The following is an 18,821-nucleotide window of genomic DNA, read 5'->3' as shown; positions in this document are numbered from 1 at the left end:
TTGATGATCACTTACGTTCACAAGGACCCCAAGGGTGCACTGCAATATCCTCTAACTCAAAAAAGGATCAAATAAGGTTTCAAAGAACTGTGGTTCTTTGGAAGTGATAAGCTATATACAGAGAATTTTCCATATATGTGATTGCATATGTGTATATGTATACTAGAATTTCATAGGAAAACACCTTTGTCATCATTTAGCCTCATCTTCCTAATGCAGAAATTCTTTTTGTTGTATCCCTAACAAGTGGCTATCCAGATTCTTCCTGAACATTTCTTACAGGGAGCTCACTACAGAATCATCCCATGGTTGAACAGATGTACTTGCCAGAAAGTCGGTGGGGGGTTGTTTTGTTTTGAGACACAGTCTCGCTCTGTCACCCAAGCTGGAGTGGGATGGCACCATCTTGGCTCACTGCAACCTCTGCCTCCCGGGTTCAAGCAATTCTCATACCTCAGTCTCCCAAGTAGCTAGGATTACAGGTGTGTGCCGCCACACCCAGCTAATTTTTGTATTTTTAGTAGAAATGGGGTTTCACCATGTTGGCCAGGCTGGTCTCGAACTCCTGGCCTCAAGTGATATGCCCACTTCAACCTCCCAAAGTGCTGGGATTACGGGCATGAGCCAGGGCACCCGGCCTAGAAAGTTGTTTGTTTGTTTTTCTTCATGTGAGGCTGATTCTATTACCTGGTCCGAGTCTCCCCATCTCTATCTCCAAAGCAATTCAAAGTATCTAGGCCAGATACCTAGATACTTTGCCTCTAATTCCAGCACTTTGGGAGCCTGAAGCAGGAGGCTTGCTTGAGCCCAGGAGTTCCAGACCAGCCTAGGCAACCTAGCAAGGACTCATCTCTACAAATAATTTAAAAGAGTAGCTGGGCATGGTGGTGCCCACCTGTGGTCCCAGCTACTCAGGAGGCTGAGGGAGAACCACTGGAGCTGAGAAGGTGGAGTCTGAAGTGAGCCATGACTGCACCACTGCAACCCAGCCTAGGTGACAGGGTGAGACCCATCAATCAATCAACAAATCAATGGCCACTGTTTCATCTTAGTATTCTCTTTTCTAGTAAAGAGGCCTACCATTTCTTCAGTGTTTCTAGGCGACCCCCCTTTCCTGATCATCTGGCTGCCCTCTTCTAGATATCATCTACTGCCTCTTCTAGATAATCATATCAGGAACTGAACATAATAAATCAGATACCATGAGGCCAGCAGAGTCAGATTACCAACTTAAATACCAGGTAACATTTCCAGAACACCAGCATGTGCAGGAAAGGTACAAAGCACTTTGGATTTTCTCCTTTAGGCCTCACACGCAACCCCATAAGTTAGTTACAATTGATATCCCCACTTATCACTTAAGGAAACTATGGCTCAAAGAGGCTACAACACCTCTCAAGGTCATATAGCACCTAATTCACACCCTGCTGTCTGCCTCCAGAGCCTAAACCACTTGTCACTATGCTCCACTTCTCCCTCTCTGCACATCCTCTAATTCAACTGAAGATTATAATGACTCATAGCAACCATGTAAAAATTGGCACACATGGGACTGGTGGTCAGCTGAAAGTCAAATTTCTTCATATGATGTGATGGATGCCAAGCTAGATCTTAACAAACAGGTAAGAGCCTGACGTTAGAAATTGGGTACGATTTATTTACTTGTTTTCTCTGAAGTATATAAAATATTGCCTGGCACACAGGCTAAATTAGTTGTTTGATAAGTGACTAAATCTTGTGCAATTAATGTTTCCCTAACAGAAATGCAAGGCTTGATATTTATATTCCTATTCTGTCTCAGGCAAGCCAATAAAACACAACAGAGGGCAATTCACTTTATGCACATCTATACATTTTACTCAATTTTAAAAAAAATACTATGACTTTTTTCAGAGCTAGATGAATTTATTCTAAAATTTATTAGGAAAACTAAATACACAAGAATAGCCATGAACATTCTAAAGAAGAAGAATGGTGTGTGTGTGTGTGTGTGTGTGTGTGTGTGTGTATGTATAAGAGGAGTTTGTAAAAGAGTGGTGTGTGCGTGTAGGGGGAGTTTCTAAAGTATTAAAACATACTACAAAGCTACAGCAATTAAAACAATGTGGTACTGATATATGAATAGGAAAGTGTCAATTAATAAGAAAGTTCAGAAATAGGCTTAAATAATTAAATAATTCACTGAAGGCTGCAAAATAGTAATATTCTAATTCTACCACACCTTCTTCATTTATTAGCTACAATACTTCTATAAAGAGAAACCTCCCCTTATCAACTATTTGGCTACCTGGAGGTTCAGTTTGTAAAGAAAAGGCAGGAGAAATGCTTGCTTCTTTCCCTTTGTTTACCAGTTTTCAGAATGAGTTGATTTCCTTGCATCCTCTAAAAATGAACAATGAGGTTTCATTTTGTTTAAGAATCTTTATGAGGCACTGGATTCAAATATGTTTTAAAATATTTCAATCCATTGTTTTTTGTTTTTTGTTTTGTTTTTAAGATAGGGTCTTGCTGTGTCACCCAGGCTGGAGTGCAGTGGCACAATTATGGCTCACTGCAGCCTTGACCTCCCAGGCTCAAGCAATCCCCTTGCCTCAGCCTCTCAAGCAGCTGGGACTACAGGCTCACGCTACCATGCCTGGCTAATTTTTATTTTTATTTTTTGTAGAGATAGGGTCTCACTATGTTGCCCAGGCTGGTCTCAAACTCCTGAGCTCAAGTGATCCTCCCACCTCAGCCTCCCGAAGTGCTGGGATCACAGGCATGAGCCACTGCACCCAGCCTAATATTCTTTTTGATCCTAAAATTGTCCCCATCCTCGGCTGGACTTAGTGGGGAAAGGGGAGGTGAACGAAGCTCTTCAAGTTAGCTTCACATACCATGGGAACATTCTAAGATAATTACTAAATGAAAAAGTGCAGAACAATGTACAATTGTGCTATCATTTGTGAGTTTGTGTGCATACACATGTGTGTGTGTTTTCAAGGAATATATATACATACACTTGTATATTCCAAGAATATCTTTGAAAGAACCGCAAGAAACACAACAGTGGGCCTTGGGGGAGGAAACTGAAGGTGAGCAGAATAGGAAAAGGACATTCTTTATACTGTTTAAGCTTTTATTTTTTAAAGTTTTAGTAACATATATGTACTACTATTAAAAATAATTATTATGAAATAGCTGACCACGAAAAGAACAAAAGCAGAGCCCCCATGGCATGCCAGGGGAGAAGACCCTCCGATCAACACTACTTGGATCTGACTGTTCATGCAGCTGCAAATCTAGTTAGAAAGAAGTTTCCTTCCAGGGCTGTACATGTCCACAGGCCTAACCAAGAGCCTCTGAGTCAACCTGGTTCACCCATAGCAGCTCCTCTGTTTAACAGTTTGTGCGGGGTGGGGTGCGGGGAGGGAAAGCATCAGAAAGAATGACTAACCAATGCTGGGCTTAATACCTAGGTGATGGGGGCCGGGCGCGGTGGCTCACGCTTGTAATCCCAGCACTTTGGGAGGCCGAGGCGGGCGGATCACAAGGTCAGGAGATCGAGACCACGGTGAAACCCCGTCTCTACTAAAAAAAATACAAAAAATTAGCCGGGCGTGGTGGCGGGCGCCTGTAGTCCCAGCTACTCGGAGAGGCTGAGGCAGGAGAATGGCGTGAACCCGGGAGGCGGAGCTTGCAGTGAGCCGAGGTTGCGCCACTGCACTCCAGCCTGGGCGACAGAGCAAGACTCCGTCTCAAAAAAAAAAAAAAAAAAAATACCTAGGTGATGGGTTGATCTGTGCAGTAAACCACCATGGCGCATGTTTAACCGATGTAACAAACCTACACATCCTGTACACGTACCCTGGAACTTAAAGTTGAAAAAAAAAAGTTTGTGCTATACCTTGAGTTCAGATTTGGAAACAGAAAAATATGAAGGCTAGATATCCTAGCATGGACAAGCCTTCTGTGCCCATGAATACTCACGAGTACCCCTCTTCTGCTCTCAAAAAGTATGAGTGAGTGAGTGTGCGTGTGTGTGTGTGTGCACATTCTTAGAACATGAAAGCTTGAAAGAACCTCATGAGTCAATCCACCCCAACACAACTCATAGTCAGCAGAAATTACGTTCTAACAATACATTACTGGCCCACAGTCACCCTGGTCAACCAGGGACAGGGCCCCATACTCATGTCTAATGAGGCTTCAAATAGAAAAACCAGATTGTCAAAGACAAGGAATTACAAGTCCATCATGCCTTACAGAATTGCTGTATTAATTTTTTTTTTTTTTTTTGAGATGGAGTACCACCCTGCCACCCAAACTGGAGTGCAGTGACATGATCTCGGCTCACTGCAAACTCCACCTCCTGGGTTCAAGCAATCCTCCTGCTTCAGCCTCCCAAGTAGCTGGGATTACAAGCATGTGCCACCACGCCTGGCTAATTTTTGTATTTTTAGTAGAGATGGGGTTTTACTATGTTGGCCAGGCTGGTCTTGAACTCCTGACCTCAAGTGATCTGCCTGCCTCAGCCTCCCAAAGTTCTGGGAGCACAGGCGTGAGCCTCCGCACCCAGTCTGCTGTATTAACTTTTAACTCTATTCAATATAGCCAATGTTCTCTAAGTTTTAATCCTAATTATTTGATGTACACCCGTATCTCCCCAAAAGGACTGCACCCATCTTGAGGGCAAGGGCAGATTTGTTTCCCGCATTTTTCACTACTTCCACTCTCTGGCCCTTGTGTTCTTGCTGCATCTCTTTGCCCACATCAGCCTTCTTCCCTGGACGCCCTCCCCACCCCTGCAGCCCAGGGAAAGCACTCCATACTGTGAAGCCCACAGTACCCGTGGTCTCAGCTGCTCAGCCACACAGCCCCTGTGACATGTGCTGTTTTGACTTTGCTGACGTGTGGTTTCAACTTCTTTTCTGGAACAAGATCATAGGGCAGAGGCCTTATCTTATATGCTTTACATTGTCCGTAGTGCTTAACATTTGATAAATATTTGTTCAAGAAATACTTATTCAATAAGCCCAATAATCTAGCAAAAGAAAGATATTTGATTGAATAGGAGAGTTTTAAAGGGAAAAGAAAAGAAATAAAAAAAATTAAAAACTAAAAAATAAAAGAAAGATATTTGAAATAAAACCACCTGACATTTGTATAACAACATCATTTACAAAACAGGTTCTTTAGGCTGGGCGCAGTGGTTCACACTTATAATCCCAGCCCTTTGGGAGGCTGAGGCAGGCGAATCACCTGAGGTCAGGAGTTCAAGACCAGTGTGGTCAACATAGTGAAACCCCGTCTCTACTAAAAATACAAAACTTAGGCTGGGTGCGGTGGCTCATACCTGTAATCCCAGTACTTTCAGAGGCCAAAGCAGGTGGATCATTTGAAGCCAGGAGTTCGAAACCAGCTTGGTCAACATGGCAAAACCCCATCTCTACAAAAATTAGGCTGGGCGCAGTGGCTCACCCCTATAATCCCAGCACTTTGGGAGGCCAAGGGAGGTGGATCACTTGAGGTCAGGAGTTCAAGACCAGCCTGGCCAACATGGCAAAACTCTGTCTCTACTAAAAATAGAAAAAATTAGCTGGGTGTGGTGGCGTGTGCCTGTAGTTCCAGCTATTCGGGAGGCTAAGACAGGAGAATCGCTTGAGCCCAGGAAAGGGAGGTTGCAGTGAGCTGAGAGTACGCCATTGCACTCCAGCCTGGGCGACAGAGCGAGACTCCGTCTCAAAAAAAAAAAAAAAAAAAATTTAAAACCACAGGTTCTTTTTATTTTGGAATAATTTTGGATATTATTTTCAGAAAATCTGAAAAGATAGTATGGTCTTCACCCAGTTTCCCTTAATAATACTATCTTATATAATCATGGCACATTTGCCAATGCTAAAATAATAATTAGTATACTACTATTAACTAAATTCCAGACTTTATTTGGATTTCACCAACTTTTGCACTGATGTTTTATTTCTGTTCCAAGATCCAACCCAGGATCCTGCATTGCCTTTAGGAAGTTTACTTTTATTAGCTCATTGATCCTCCCAATGCCCTTATGAGGAAGATATTATTATTCCCATTTCATTGCAGACAAAACTGAGGCTCACAGAGGGACCACTCAGAGAGGCGTTGTGCAGTCAGCAAGTAGCAGAACCAGTACTCAAACCAGAACACCATGAAGTAAAAACAGTGGGCGTGGGGAGCGAAGACAGCTTTGATGTTTCCCAAATGGGAGGGAATGTAGGGTACCAAGGACCAGGAAAGTGGGGTACCAAGGACCGGGAAAGTGGGGGTACCAAATGGTAAGCAGTAAGATGGCAGTTGCATGGCCTCTGCTTTCTGTAACCTTGGGTATTTCACAAGGTTCCCTCTGTGATGTTGGTGAAACATTCTAACTTTATGAATCACATATTCATTCAGGACTGAGACACACTCTAGTCACAGTTAGCCAAAAAAAAGATCAGGAATTGGAAATTCTTTTGCTTAATCGTAGAGACACTGCCAGCCCACTGTGTGTTCCAAGATGCTTAGGTGCATGTGGTGTATCACAGGCTCGTGGTGGACACTCAGGACTTTTCGGCCCTGCACTCAGGCACATAGAAAGCCAGCACCAGTAACAACAGAAGCTCTTTCTACTGAAGATCAGCTCATAACATGTGGGCCACAGTAAAGCAGTTGGTGTCTTTCACCCGTGAAACACAAGCAACTGCACTGCCAAGGCAGCTGATCAGTCAGCTCTTCACGAGAGCAACCAAAACTGGACGAAGATTTCATAATTAGCACGGCATGGGATGAGTGAAGCTCATATAAAAAAAAACCAGTTATATTACGTGGGGAAAAAAGGAGCAAAACTTAAAATTGGACAAAGCCATACTGTGTTACCTGATTGATGGGAAGGTAAAATCCTTCCCCGGTTTATATACAGATGAACACGGTTCCTACTTATATCCTACTGGACTTCAAAGAATTCAAAGTCTGAAATTTGTTTTGAAAATGTATGAACAATCAAAGAATATCATGGAGAAAAAAAGGCAAAACTAGCTCTTCCAGACATTAAAGAAAATACGATAACACATCAGTAATAAAAATCATATGGGACTTACTCAAAACAAGAAACAAATTCTCACTGTGTATAAGAATGTTAAAAGTGATCAACACTAAAAAAAAAAACACAGTAAAAAATGACACTGTTTACTTAATGTCTTTGTGATAATAGGATTCCAGCATAGAAAATAATTTAGACCCAGTCCTCATTTTATATACGTACATGTCTACATAATATATATTCTGTATAAATACATATTTATAGTTATATATTATAGTGACACATATATCACTATAAATTCCAGTGGGATATTTATTTTGATAACATAACATCATGAAGAAAGCAAGCGAAAACAGAAAAAAGTATTTATCTCTGCAGATCCAATGTGGCAATAAAGAAAAAAAAAAAGTATCTCATTTTATAGACAAGAACTTTTACATTAGTGACACAAAAACTGAAATTATACACATTTTTTAAATGCGCAGGCCTAATTATTTTTAAAATTCTTAAATCCTTTTCTGCAATACTCACAGAAGTAAGATAAAATGCAAAATAGTGATATGGGAAAACTTATAACAGATAAAATTTGCAGCTACACATGTCATGCCCATTATCATGGGCATGACAAAATACAGAATTACCACAGTAATTCCACTCCTAGGTATACAACCAAAAGAACTGAAAGCTTGGGCTCAGATACTTGTACAGCCAAGTTCTCAGCTGCATTATTCCAACAGCCAAAAGGTAGAGACAACCCAAATGTTCATCTACAGATGAATGGAGAAACAAAATGTGGTATGCATATACAGTGGAATATTATTCAGCCTTACAAAGGAAGGAAATTCTGATACACGCTACAGCATGGATGAATCCTGAAAACGCCCCGCTAGGTGAAATAAGCCAGACACAAAAGGACACGTTAGTCTACTTATATGAGGTATCTAGAATAAGAAAATGAAGAAACAGGAAAATAGGGGTCACCATGGGCTGCGGGCCGGAGGCAGGCAGGTTGGGGGGAAATGTTATTGTTTAATGGATACAGAGAATCCGTTTGGGATGATGAAAAAGTTCTGGAAATGGACACTGGTGGTGATAGTTACCCAACATTGTGATTGCACTTAATGCCACTGAATTACACACCTAAAAATGGTTTAAATGGTAAATTTCATGTGATGTGTTTTTTACTACAATTTTTAAAAATTGTACTAGAATATATTAAGAGCTTATATAAGCCTCTAAAATAAACTTCTAAATCTCTGAAGGACAAATGATCAAATACTACGAAAAGAGACACAAGAAAAAAGAAATAGTTAAGCAACTAGTAAATGAGGAAATGCAACGAGGTTAAACTTTTTAACCAATGAGGTGGCACTTAATATTATTAGCAAAAAATTATAAACCAATATTTACAAGGTTGCAGAAAAAATAAAACTCATATACCACTTTATGAACATTTTATACTACTTTGGATATATGATCGATCCTCTTAGAAAGACAGTCTGCTAATATACACTACAGCTCATTTTTAAAATTCACATCCATTGTCTTAAGAATTTCACTCAAGAAGAAACAAAGCTATATGCAGGTATTTACAGCAGAATTTTGTAACAGGGAAATACACAAGAATTAAGGAATGGTTAGATGAATTACAGAATATTAACTGCAAAATAGTATAAGGTCAACTTTTAAAAAGCGAAGAAGAAGAGCACATAGATACATGAAACCATGTATAAAAATAGGCTGGGTGCAGTGGCTCACGTCTGCAATCCCAATGCTTTGGAAGGCCGAGACAAGAGGATCGATTCAAGCCAGGAGTTTGAGACCGGCCTGGGCAACAAAGTGAGACCCGCATTCTATAAGAAAATTTTAAAAAAGAAAAATGAAGTGAAAAATATATATATATTCATGCTGCATAATTAAAACTCCATGAAATTATTCATAAAGATAAAAGCTCTGTGCCAGCACCCTGCCAAACACTCTGCATGTTTTATACACAGGCATACCTGGTTTTGTTGAGTTGCACTATGTGATTTTTTACAAACTGAAGGCTGGTGGCAACCTGACATCCAGCAAGTCTATTTCTCAACATCATTTTTCCAACAGCATGAACTCACTTCATGTCTCTGTGTCACATTTTGGTAATTCTCAGAATATGTCAAATTTCTCCAACTTAAAATTTTTCGTTATTGTTATTTATATCCATCATGGAGATCTGTGACCAGTGATCTTTCATATATTAATATTGCCATTGTTTTGCAGTGCCACAAACCCCATCCATATAAAATAGCAAATTTGGGCTGGGCGTGGTGGCTCACACCTGTAATCCCCACACTTTGGGATGCTGAAGCGGATGGATCACCTGAGGTCAGGAGTTCGAGATCAGCCTGGCCAACATGGTAAAACCCCAGCTCTACTAAAAATACAAAAATTAGCTGGGCACAGTGGCACGTACCTATAATCCCAGCTACTGGGGGTGCTGAGGCAGGAGAATCGCTTGAACCCGGGAGGCGGAGGTTGCAGTGAGCCGAGATCATGCCATTGCACTCTAGCCTGGGCAACAGCATGAGACTCTACCTCAATCAATCAATCAATCAATAGCTAGCAAATTTAATAATAAATATCGTGTGTGTTCTGACTTCACTTGGACTTTTCTGTTGTGTTTGAGGCATCTTTCCTTAAACCTCATGAACCAATCTTTGCTATCTTCCAATTTTTCTTCTGCAACTTCCTCACCTCTCTCAGCATTCATAGAATTGAAGAGAGTTAGGGTCTTGCTCCGGATTAGGCTTTGGCTTGAGACAATGTCAAGGCTGGTTTGATCTTCTTTTCAGACTACTCAAACTTCCTCCCTATCGCTTTTCTTGGTAAGGCTGTTTTAATAATAAATACTGTGTGGCTCCACCGACTGGCTGTTCTCTCTCTCTCTCTCTCTCTCCTTACACCCTACAATGGCCTCCAAGTGTTCAAGTGAAAGGAAGAGTCACATGTCTCTCACTTTAAATCAAAGACTAGAAATTATTAAGTTTAGTGATAAGGAAGACGGGTTGAAAGCCAAGACAGGCCAAAGCTGGGGCTCTTGTGCCAGTTAGCCAAGCTGTGAATGCAAAGGAGAAGTTCTTGAAGGAAATTAAAAGTGCTACTCTGATGAACACCTGAGTGATAAGAAAGTAAAACAGCCTTACCAAGAAAAGCGATAGGGAGGAAGTTTGAGCAGTCTGAAAAGAAGATCAAACCAGCCTCGACATTCTCTCAAGCCAAAGCCTAATCTGGAGCAAGACCCTAACTCTCTTCAATTCTATGAATGCTGAGAGAGGTGAGGAAGTTGCAGAAGAAAAGTTGGAGGATAGCAAAGATTGGTTCATGAGGTTTAAGGAAAGATGCCTCAAACACAGCAGAAAAGTCCAAGTGAAGAAAATGCTGATGAAGAAGCTGCTGCAAGTTATCCAGAAGATCTAGCTAAGATCATTGACGGGGTTGGCTACACTAAACAACAGCTTTTCAGTGTTGACGAAAGAGCCTTCTATTGCAAGAAGATGCCATCTTGGGCATTCATAGATAAAGAGAAGTTAATGCCTTCAAAGCTTCAAAGGACAGGCTGTCTCTCTTCTTAGCAGCTAATGTTGCTGGTGATTTTAAGTTGAAGCCAATGTTCATTTAACATTCTGAAAATCCTAGGGCCCTTATAAATTATGCTAAATCTACTCTGCTTGTGTTTTATAAATGAAGCAACAAAGCCTGGATCACAGCACATCTGTCTGCAGCATGGTTTACTGAATATTTTAAGCCCACTGTTGAGACCTACTGCTCAGGAAAAAAGATTCCTTTCAACATATTACTGCTCATGGATAATGCACCTGATTACCCAAGAGCTCTGATGGAGATTTACAAGGAGATTAATGTTGTTTTCATGCCCGCTAACACAACATCTGTTCTGTAGCCCAGGGATCAAGGAGTCATCTTGCCTTTCAAGTCTGATTATTTAAGAAATACATTTTATGGCTGGGCAGAGTGGCTCACACCTATAATCTCAGCACTTTGGGAGGCCGAGGTAAGTGGATCACTTGAGGTCAGAAGTTTGAGACCAGCCTGCCCAACATGATGACACCCTGTCTCTACTAAAATACAAAAATTAGCCAGATGTGGTGGCAGATGCCTATAATCCCAGCTACTTTGGAGGCTGAGGCACAAGAATCACTTGAATCCAGGAGGTGTAGGTTATAGTGAGCCAAGATCATGCCACGGCATTCCAGCCTAAGCAACAGAGTGAGACTCCATCTCAAAAACAAAAAATGAAAAAAAATGCCCAAAAAAAACCAAATACATTTTATAAGGCTATAACTGCCTTAGATCATGACTCCTCTGATGGATGTGGCCAAAACCCATTAAAAACCTTCTAAAGGCTTAGGCCTACAATCCCAGCACTTTGGGAGGCCAAGGCGGGCAGATCACCTGAGGTCAGGAGGTCAAGACCAGCCTGGCCCACATGATGAAACCCCATCTCTACCGAAAATACAAAAATTAGCCGGGTGTGGTGGTGCATGCCTATAACCCCAGCTACTCCTGGGACTGAGGTAGGAGAATCACTTTAACCCAGGAGGCAGAGATTGCAGCAGTGAGCTGAGATCATGCCACTGCATGCCAGCCTGGGCAACAAGAGCAAAACTCCATCTCAAAAAAATAAAAACATTAAAAAAAATTAAAACTAAAAAGGACTCACCATTCTAGATGCCATTAAGAACATTTGTGATTCATGGGAGGAGGTCAACATATCAACACAACAGGAGTTTGGAAGAAGCTCAAACCCTGATGGATGGCTTTGAGGGGTTCAAGATTTCAGTGGAGGAAGGAAATGCAGGTGTGGTGGAAATAGCAAGATAGCTAGAATAAGAAGTAGGCCTGAAGACGTGACTAAACTGCTTCAATCTCATTAGAAGACTGGAATGGATTAGGAGTTGTGTCTTATGGATGAGCAAAGAAAGCAGTTTCTTTAGATGGAATCTACTTCTAGTGAAAACGCTCTGAACACTGTTGAAAAAACAAGGATTTAGAATATTCCATATACTTAGTTGATAAAGCAGTGGCAAAGTTTGAGAGAATTGACTCCAAATTTGAAAGATTTTCTACTGTTGCTAAAATGCTATCAAACAGCATCGCATGCTACAGAGACATCTTTGATGAAAGGGAGAGTCAGCTGATGCGGCAAACTTCATGCTGTCTTATTAGAAATTGCCACAGGCACCCTGACCTTCAACAACCACCACCCTGATCAGTCAGCAGCCATCAATGTCAAGGCAAGGCCTTCCACCAGTGAAGAGATTTCCACTGGCTAAAGGCTCGGGTAATTGTTAGCATTTTTAGCAATAAAGTATTTTTTAATTAAGGGATATACATTCTTCAGACATAATGCTGTTGTACCCTTTATGGACTAACTTTTATATGCACTGGGAAACCAAAAAATTCATGTGACTTGCTTTTTTGTGATACTCACTTTATTGTGGTAGTATGGAAACAAACCCATAATATCTTGAAGGTGTGCCTGTAATTTATGCCTTATAACAACTTATGAAATATATACTTTTGCTGTAATTTTTTTTTTTTTTTTGAGACAGGGTCTCACTCTGCTGCCCAGGCTGGAGTGTAGTGGTGCCATCTCAGCTCACTGCAACATCTGCCTCCTAGGCTCAAACAATCCTCCTGGCTCAGCCTCCTGAGTAGCAGGGACTACAGATGTGTGTCACCACGCCCAACTTTTGCCCTAATTTCATAAATGAGAAAACTAAGACCTAGCGAGTCATGGGGCCTTAAACACATTAAAGATGAAGAATCAGAATCTGACCACAGCTGATGCAACTTCTGACTGATATGTATGGAAATTACATTTAGGGAAGAAGTAAAATATGTAAATTTTGGGGGTAAAGTCTTCAATAAAGAATTAGCAAGTAAATCATCCCATACAAGTCTCAATGAAGGGCTATGCCATTAGTCTATTTCTTGATTCCACCACTTCTAAAACTTAGAAATATAATATTTATAGAGACAGGCTGCCAGTCACTCTTGTTTTATAAAAATGGATACTTTATGGTTGTGACAACATAAAAAAACCACCTGGAACCCAGCTCCGGTTTGGCCTCAAATTTCTTTTTCATGCATAACTGCAGTGAGCAGCCAAAAAAGGCTGCTAAATAAATCTCGCAAGTCTGTGGAAACTCCTCCAGGAAGCAGAGCTCCCCCCGACCACCATCTTGGAACTGGTCCTCAGAGTTCTCACAGCAGCAGACTGAGGGATGAAGACGTCCTCATTCACACCCTCAACGCCCCTCTGGTCCTGCGCTGCTGAAGAGGGGAGCTTCTGCCTGCTCCCCACGGCAAAGGTGACATTGTTCTGTACCCTTGGGGCAGACAGTATATAAAGTACAGGCTACCTGTGAGGTAAAGGTGAACCACCATCACAGCAGAAAGGGGAGAGATGAACATCAAGGCCTCAGCACTGGAGTGGGCAGAAATCCCTAAAATACAACTGCCCTTCAGAGATGGATCTTAGGAACAGGTTTGGGCATTGAGAGACACCACCATGAAACACTTCCAAGGCAGTCCAAGGTTAGAGAAACTTGGCTTTTGAAGACACAGCTGGCACCTGCCTTGTCTCCTAGAACATAATATTCCTAGAGATAAGGACGATAAGTAATAGTACCTAAAAATAAATGTGGGGGAAATGCAGCTCTATTGAAATGTCAAAGAGTGACTCCAGGACCATCACCAAAGAAAGTCAATTCACCAATAGTTTTTATAGGAAAAGTAGAGGTAGCTGCAAGAAACCATGACCTCAATAACACAGGCCCCTGGCAGAACAAAGCCACTAGTAGCTCCACCATGGCACCTGGGAATCAGCTGGTCCCTAAAAGCCAGTCCCCCGTCCCCATTTGTAAACACTGCCCTCCTCCACAAGCCACTGAGTTTTCTAAGAGAAAAATGCTCGCAGAGCTGCCTATGGTTCTCTATACCATGGCTCACGGCCATCACTTTGCTGTCTCCTTCACACAGACAGGAAGGCCAGGCTCAGCTACCACCGGATGTTCCAGCACAAGGATACAGTGGGTGGCACAGGTGCGCCAGGCAGCTGAGATGGCAGCCCTGGGACTCCCCACCTGCAGCTCCTCCTCTTCCCCAAGGCTCAGGGTGGGCTAGTCAGTTCACTCAAGTCCTTCAGGCAGGTCCTAAACTTCAGGGAGGAGGTCAGGCCACTGCACTCACAGTGCATTTTGTAGGACACAGACCACTCCATCTTGTGGTCCACTGAAGACGACTGAGTACCCAGGCAACAGCAGCAGCCACAGGGACTCTGAAGCCCCCATATGGTGCTGCCACAGAACTGAAGGGTATTGCAAGGGAACCCATATCAATTTCTTCCACTCAGTAAGTTTGTCACAGAGGTCACTTAACAATGCCACAACAACACTTCCGTGAAAAGCCACGCTGCTCTGGGTCTCCTGGCCTTTATGCTACACCTCTGCTGTCACGAGCATTAGAAAACCATCTCAGCATCACTTACCAAATTTCAACGCCTGCGTTCCTCTACGTACAATTCATCCAAGCGAAACATCTACATCCCAGCCCAACTGCCCCAAATGAAGACAAACTACCAAATGACCAGTAGTCTCTAAAGATTTAACAATCTTTGAGAAGTTTAGAGAAATGAATGGGTTTGTTTTTTCTTTTTCCTTTTTGACTCTGTCCTGATGAGAGAGAGGGAGAGCAGGACGGAAAATGAGTTGTTTTGAAATAGGTCCTTCCCGTCTCACTTACGGGGAAGCAGAGCCAAGTGTGGGGAAGTTCTGTGCACACGTGGACGGGACTGTCTCCTCTCAAATGGGGCCCCCGTCGGGATGGCCCCAGCACACCCCCAAGTAGTTACCTGGCTTTGCCCCAGTCAGCATCTCAACCCATTCACCGGTGGTGCCATCATCTGACTCAGCTCTTAGCAACAATACTTAGTCCTATATTTCCTTAGTCTGATAATTCCCTTACGTGAAGGAAATAAAAAATGTGCTATGTATAAATGAGATATCCTCCCCAACATGAAATCCAATGCTGATAAGAAATGAATAGAAAGGCTAGGCACGGTGGCTCACGCCTGTAATCCCAGAACTTTGGGAGGCCGAGGTGGGCGATTACAAGGTCAGGAGATAGAGACCATCCTGGCCAACACAGTGAAACCCCGTCTCTACTAAAAATACAAAAAATTAGCCGGGCATGGCGATGGGTGCCTGTAGTCCCAGCTATTCGGGAGGCTGAGGCAGGAGAATGGCATGAACCCGGGAGGCGGAGCTTGCAGTGAGCCAAGATCGCACCACTGTACTCCAGCCTGGGAGACAGGGTGAGACTCTGTCTCAAAAAAAAAAAAAAAAAAAGAATAGAAAGACAAGACTTTTTATTTCTGTGCAAATGAGTATTTTAGAAGAGCGCAGTCATATGGAGAATAACCTTGGCTGTACAGAATATGCCAAAGAGAGAAGAAGATGGGTCAGTAGAAAGACTGATGGATTCAAACCCAGTTTAGTCCTAGAGCCTTCTGACGCCCACCCTCTATTCTGACACAGTGGGCAGGATCCCGTGTCCACGTTAGAACGGGTGAGAGCCCACAGCTTCAGTGCAGGCTGGCGTGCGGTGCCATCACTCACCTGTGCCATTGGCCAAGCCACTGTGGCCTGAGTTCTTGACGGGCTGGCGGTGCCGGCTCCGAGCACCAGGGCTTTGCTCGCCGGTTGCTGGGGCTGTTCTGGCTGAAGCACCTGAATGTCTGTGCGTCCTGGGGGTTCAAAGTAGAAAGCAGACAGACATAAGTCACTGTGAAAAGGACAGAAGTGTTTCCTACCTAAGCCATCATATTCCCTTCTCCTGCCATTTATTGGAAACAAGACCTTTAATAGCCCCTCTAGTTTTGGACTCAACAGAAGCTGGTTCCAAGCAGAGAGACCCAGGGAAGTTTCCTTTTTGGTAAAAGCTCAGAAGGTAACTTTGTGTAAACTTTTCCACTTCAAGTAAACAAATCCAGAGTGAATTGCCCCTACATCTGAAATAATTGGCAAAATATCCTGTGACCATCACATTATTTTTATTGGGCTCAAATATTATAAATAAACAAGAATCACTGGACAGGCTCAGATGAAATATTTCCCCCATTAGGCAAGAAGAGCTCAAAACTTATCCAAAGCAATTTTCTCTATAGCTAGAAAGATGATTCCCTTGGCAATAAAAGTCAAGGGGCATTAAACAACTTTTAGTCAATGCATATGGAGAGCACCTCACTCAAGGTCCTCTCTCAAGAACTGAGGCCTCCTGAAGGCAGGCCAGCCATGACCAGGACCCACGCTCCCCAAAGCGGTTCTGACACAGATGAGGTCCCCAGGACAGAGCTGCTCACTGATGCTTGGCATTTAAGCTTTGATGGTCACAGCCCTGTGACCACTGTTGTTGTCGTTCACTCGTTAGTTTGTTTAGAGACAGGGTCACACTCTGCTGCCCAGGCTGGAGTGGCACGATCATAGCTCACTGCAGCCTCAAACTCCTGGGCTCAAGTGATCCTCCCACCTCGGCCTCCCCAGTAGCTGGACTATAGGTGCACAGCACCACACCTGGCTCATTTTTTTTTATTTTTGGGGGGATAGGGTCTTGCTATGTTGCCAAGGCTGCTCTCGAACTCCTGAGCTCAAACGATCCTCCCGCCTCAGCCTCCCAAAGTGCTGGGATTACAAGTATGAGCCACTATGCCTGGCCTAGACATGTTTTATCTAGAAAAGATGACTCAACAATCTATCCAAGTGAATGAGAAGCAATGCAGAAATGGACCCAAATCACAAAGAAAAGTGTGGGATTTAGCAGCAGAAAACCTATCAGGCATCTTCAGAGAACACAAGGCAACAGGCAGCACGTGCTCTCAAGTTCTTTTTGCAGCTTGACTTTGCCCACTCAGTGAAAATGTGTAAGCCTCCCTGTCCTTCAGTTCATCTGTTTCACCAAACGAGGCTCTTTTACTACTTAGTAAGCATCTACTACTTTGCAACTGTGAGATGGTTCAAATACCATCCAGTGAAGAAAAGATCACCCCTCTCAAGGCAGAGAAACAGAGACCCAGAGACAATTCGTACCATGCAACATGGGGCGATAAAACTACTCTCAACAATAAAGGTGGCTGGGCACAGTGGCTCACGCCTGTTATCCTAACACTTTGGGAGGCCAAGGCGGGAGGATCACACTTTGGGAGGCCAAGGCAGGAGTTTGAGACCAGCCTGGGCAACATAATGAGACCCTGCCTCTACAAAAAATAAAATTAGCTGCACTACTGGTGCATGCCTGTAGTCCCAGCTGCTCAGGAGGCTAAAGTAGGAAGATCATTTGAGCCCAGAAGGTAGAGGTTTCAGGGAGCCAAGATCACGTCACTGCACTCCAGCCTGGGTGACAGAGTGAGTGAGAGTGTCTCCAAAAAAAAAAAAAGCCAATAAATAAATAAAGGTAAATAAAGGTAATAATAATGGCTACAGAAGTATATAATATTCACTGAACTCTAACATTATGTTCCAGGCACTGTGTGTGCTATGCACGTTACATATATTTTCTCATTTAACATAGGAACCCTAAAGGTAGATTACTATTATTATCCCCACTTTACAGATAAGCAAACGGACACAGAGAAGCTCTACAGAAAGTAAGCCAAATGATGCAAAGATTCATATACAGGCAGTTTAATGTCAAGAGCCTAGGCTCTCAGGTCAGAAGATGGGACAGGAAGCCTGAACTCAAGCTTAATTCCTCTTGGGCTATTTTTTTGCTGGTCATTTGGACAATGGTGAAATTAAGAGCTATAATAGAAAGTTCCCCACTGGGAGGATCCACCCCCAGCAGAACAACCCTGCTGGGAGTCTTTGGTCCAGTGTGTCGGGGCGGTCAACAGGAGGCTCCTTGAGGGATATGAACCACCCTCACCAGCTACCTTCTCTAAAGTAAGAAACAGAATTTGACAAGATGAGCATAAACCAAAATCTTAACGGTCATTATATTTGGATATTGGGGATACAGAAGCCCTTTTGTGCTCTTCTAGATTTTTCCAGCTTCCTTCACTGAGCTTGTATATTTTTGAGTAAGCAAAGAAACATGAATTTTTGGCTGGGTACAGTGGCTCACACCTGTAATCCTAATGCTTTAGGAGGCTGAGATGGGATGGCACTTGAGCCCAGGAGTTTGAGACCAGCCTGGGCAACACAGGGAGACCCCATCTCTAGCAAAAAATTTTAAAAATTAGCCAGGTGTGGTGGCATGCCCCTGTGGTCCCAGGTACTTGGGAGGCCAAGGCAGGGGGATCGCTTCAGCCTGAGAGTGTGGCAAAAGAGTGAGACCTTGTTTAAAAAAAAAAGTTTAAGTTTTTCTTGCCCCCAATCCCCAACAAAAAAAAAAGGAGAAAAAGGGAGAAACGTAACAAACTCTGGAGTCCCTCATACCTAAACACTGCATGGCAATGGAGACAGGGTACGACTGAGCTGTGGGAATAAAGACTCATTGTGGACTCTCTTTTTCCATCTTAACTTTTTCCCTGAGCTAATTTCATAAATCAAAAGCTGTTGGCCGGGCGCGGTGGCTCATGCCTGTAATCACAGCACTTTGGGAGGCTGAGGCAGGTGGATCACCTGAGGTCAGGAGTTCGAGACCAGCCTGGCCAACATGGCTAAACCCCATCTCTACTAAAAATACAAAATTAGCCAGGCGTGGTGGTGCACGCCTATAATCCCACCTACTC

The 18,821-nt window shown here is 43.0% G+C and overlaps 1 protein-coding gene across 3 annotated transcripts in view; it reads right to left on the bottom strand.

Annotated features, from left to right (window-relative positions):
* WWP2 (WW domain containing E3 ubiquitin protein ligase 2) overlaps positions 1 to 18,821 on the bottom strand; it is a 188,404-nt gene that overhangs the window by 61,210 nt on the left and 108,373 nt on the right. For 2 of the 3 annotated variants that reach the window (XM_032157790.2, XM_032157791.2), the window contains one exon: positions 15,712 to 15,839. In XM_032157790.2, coding sequence (XP_032013681.1) covers positions 15,712 to 15,839 — 128 coding nt within the window. Of the gene's footprint in view, positions 1 to 15,711; positions 15,840 to 18,821 lie in introns of those variants that run through there. The other variant, XM_058441159.1, reaches the window with a different exon arrangement.

Source organism: Hylobates moloch, unplaced genomic scaffold (assembly GCF_009828535.3).
Source record: "Hylobates moloch isolate HMO894 unplaced genomic scaffold, HMol_V3 SCAFFOLD_6, whole genome shotgun sequence".
In the NCBI taxonomy this organism is placed as follows: Eukaryota; Metazoa; Chordata; class Mammalia; order Primates; family Hylobatidae; genus Hylobates; species Hylobates moloch.
Note: the sequence above shows the minus strand (reverse complement) of the source record. Positions and strands in the feature narration are given on the sequence as shown.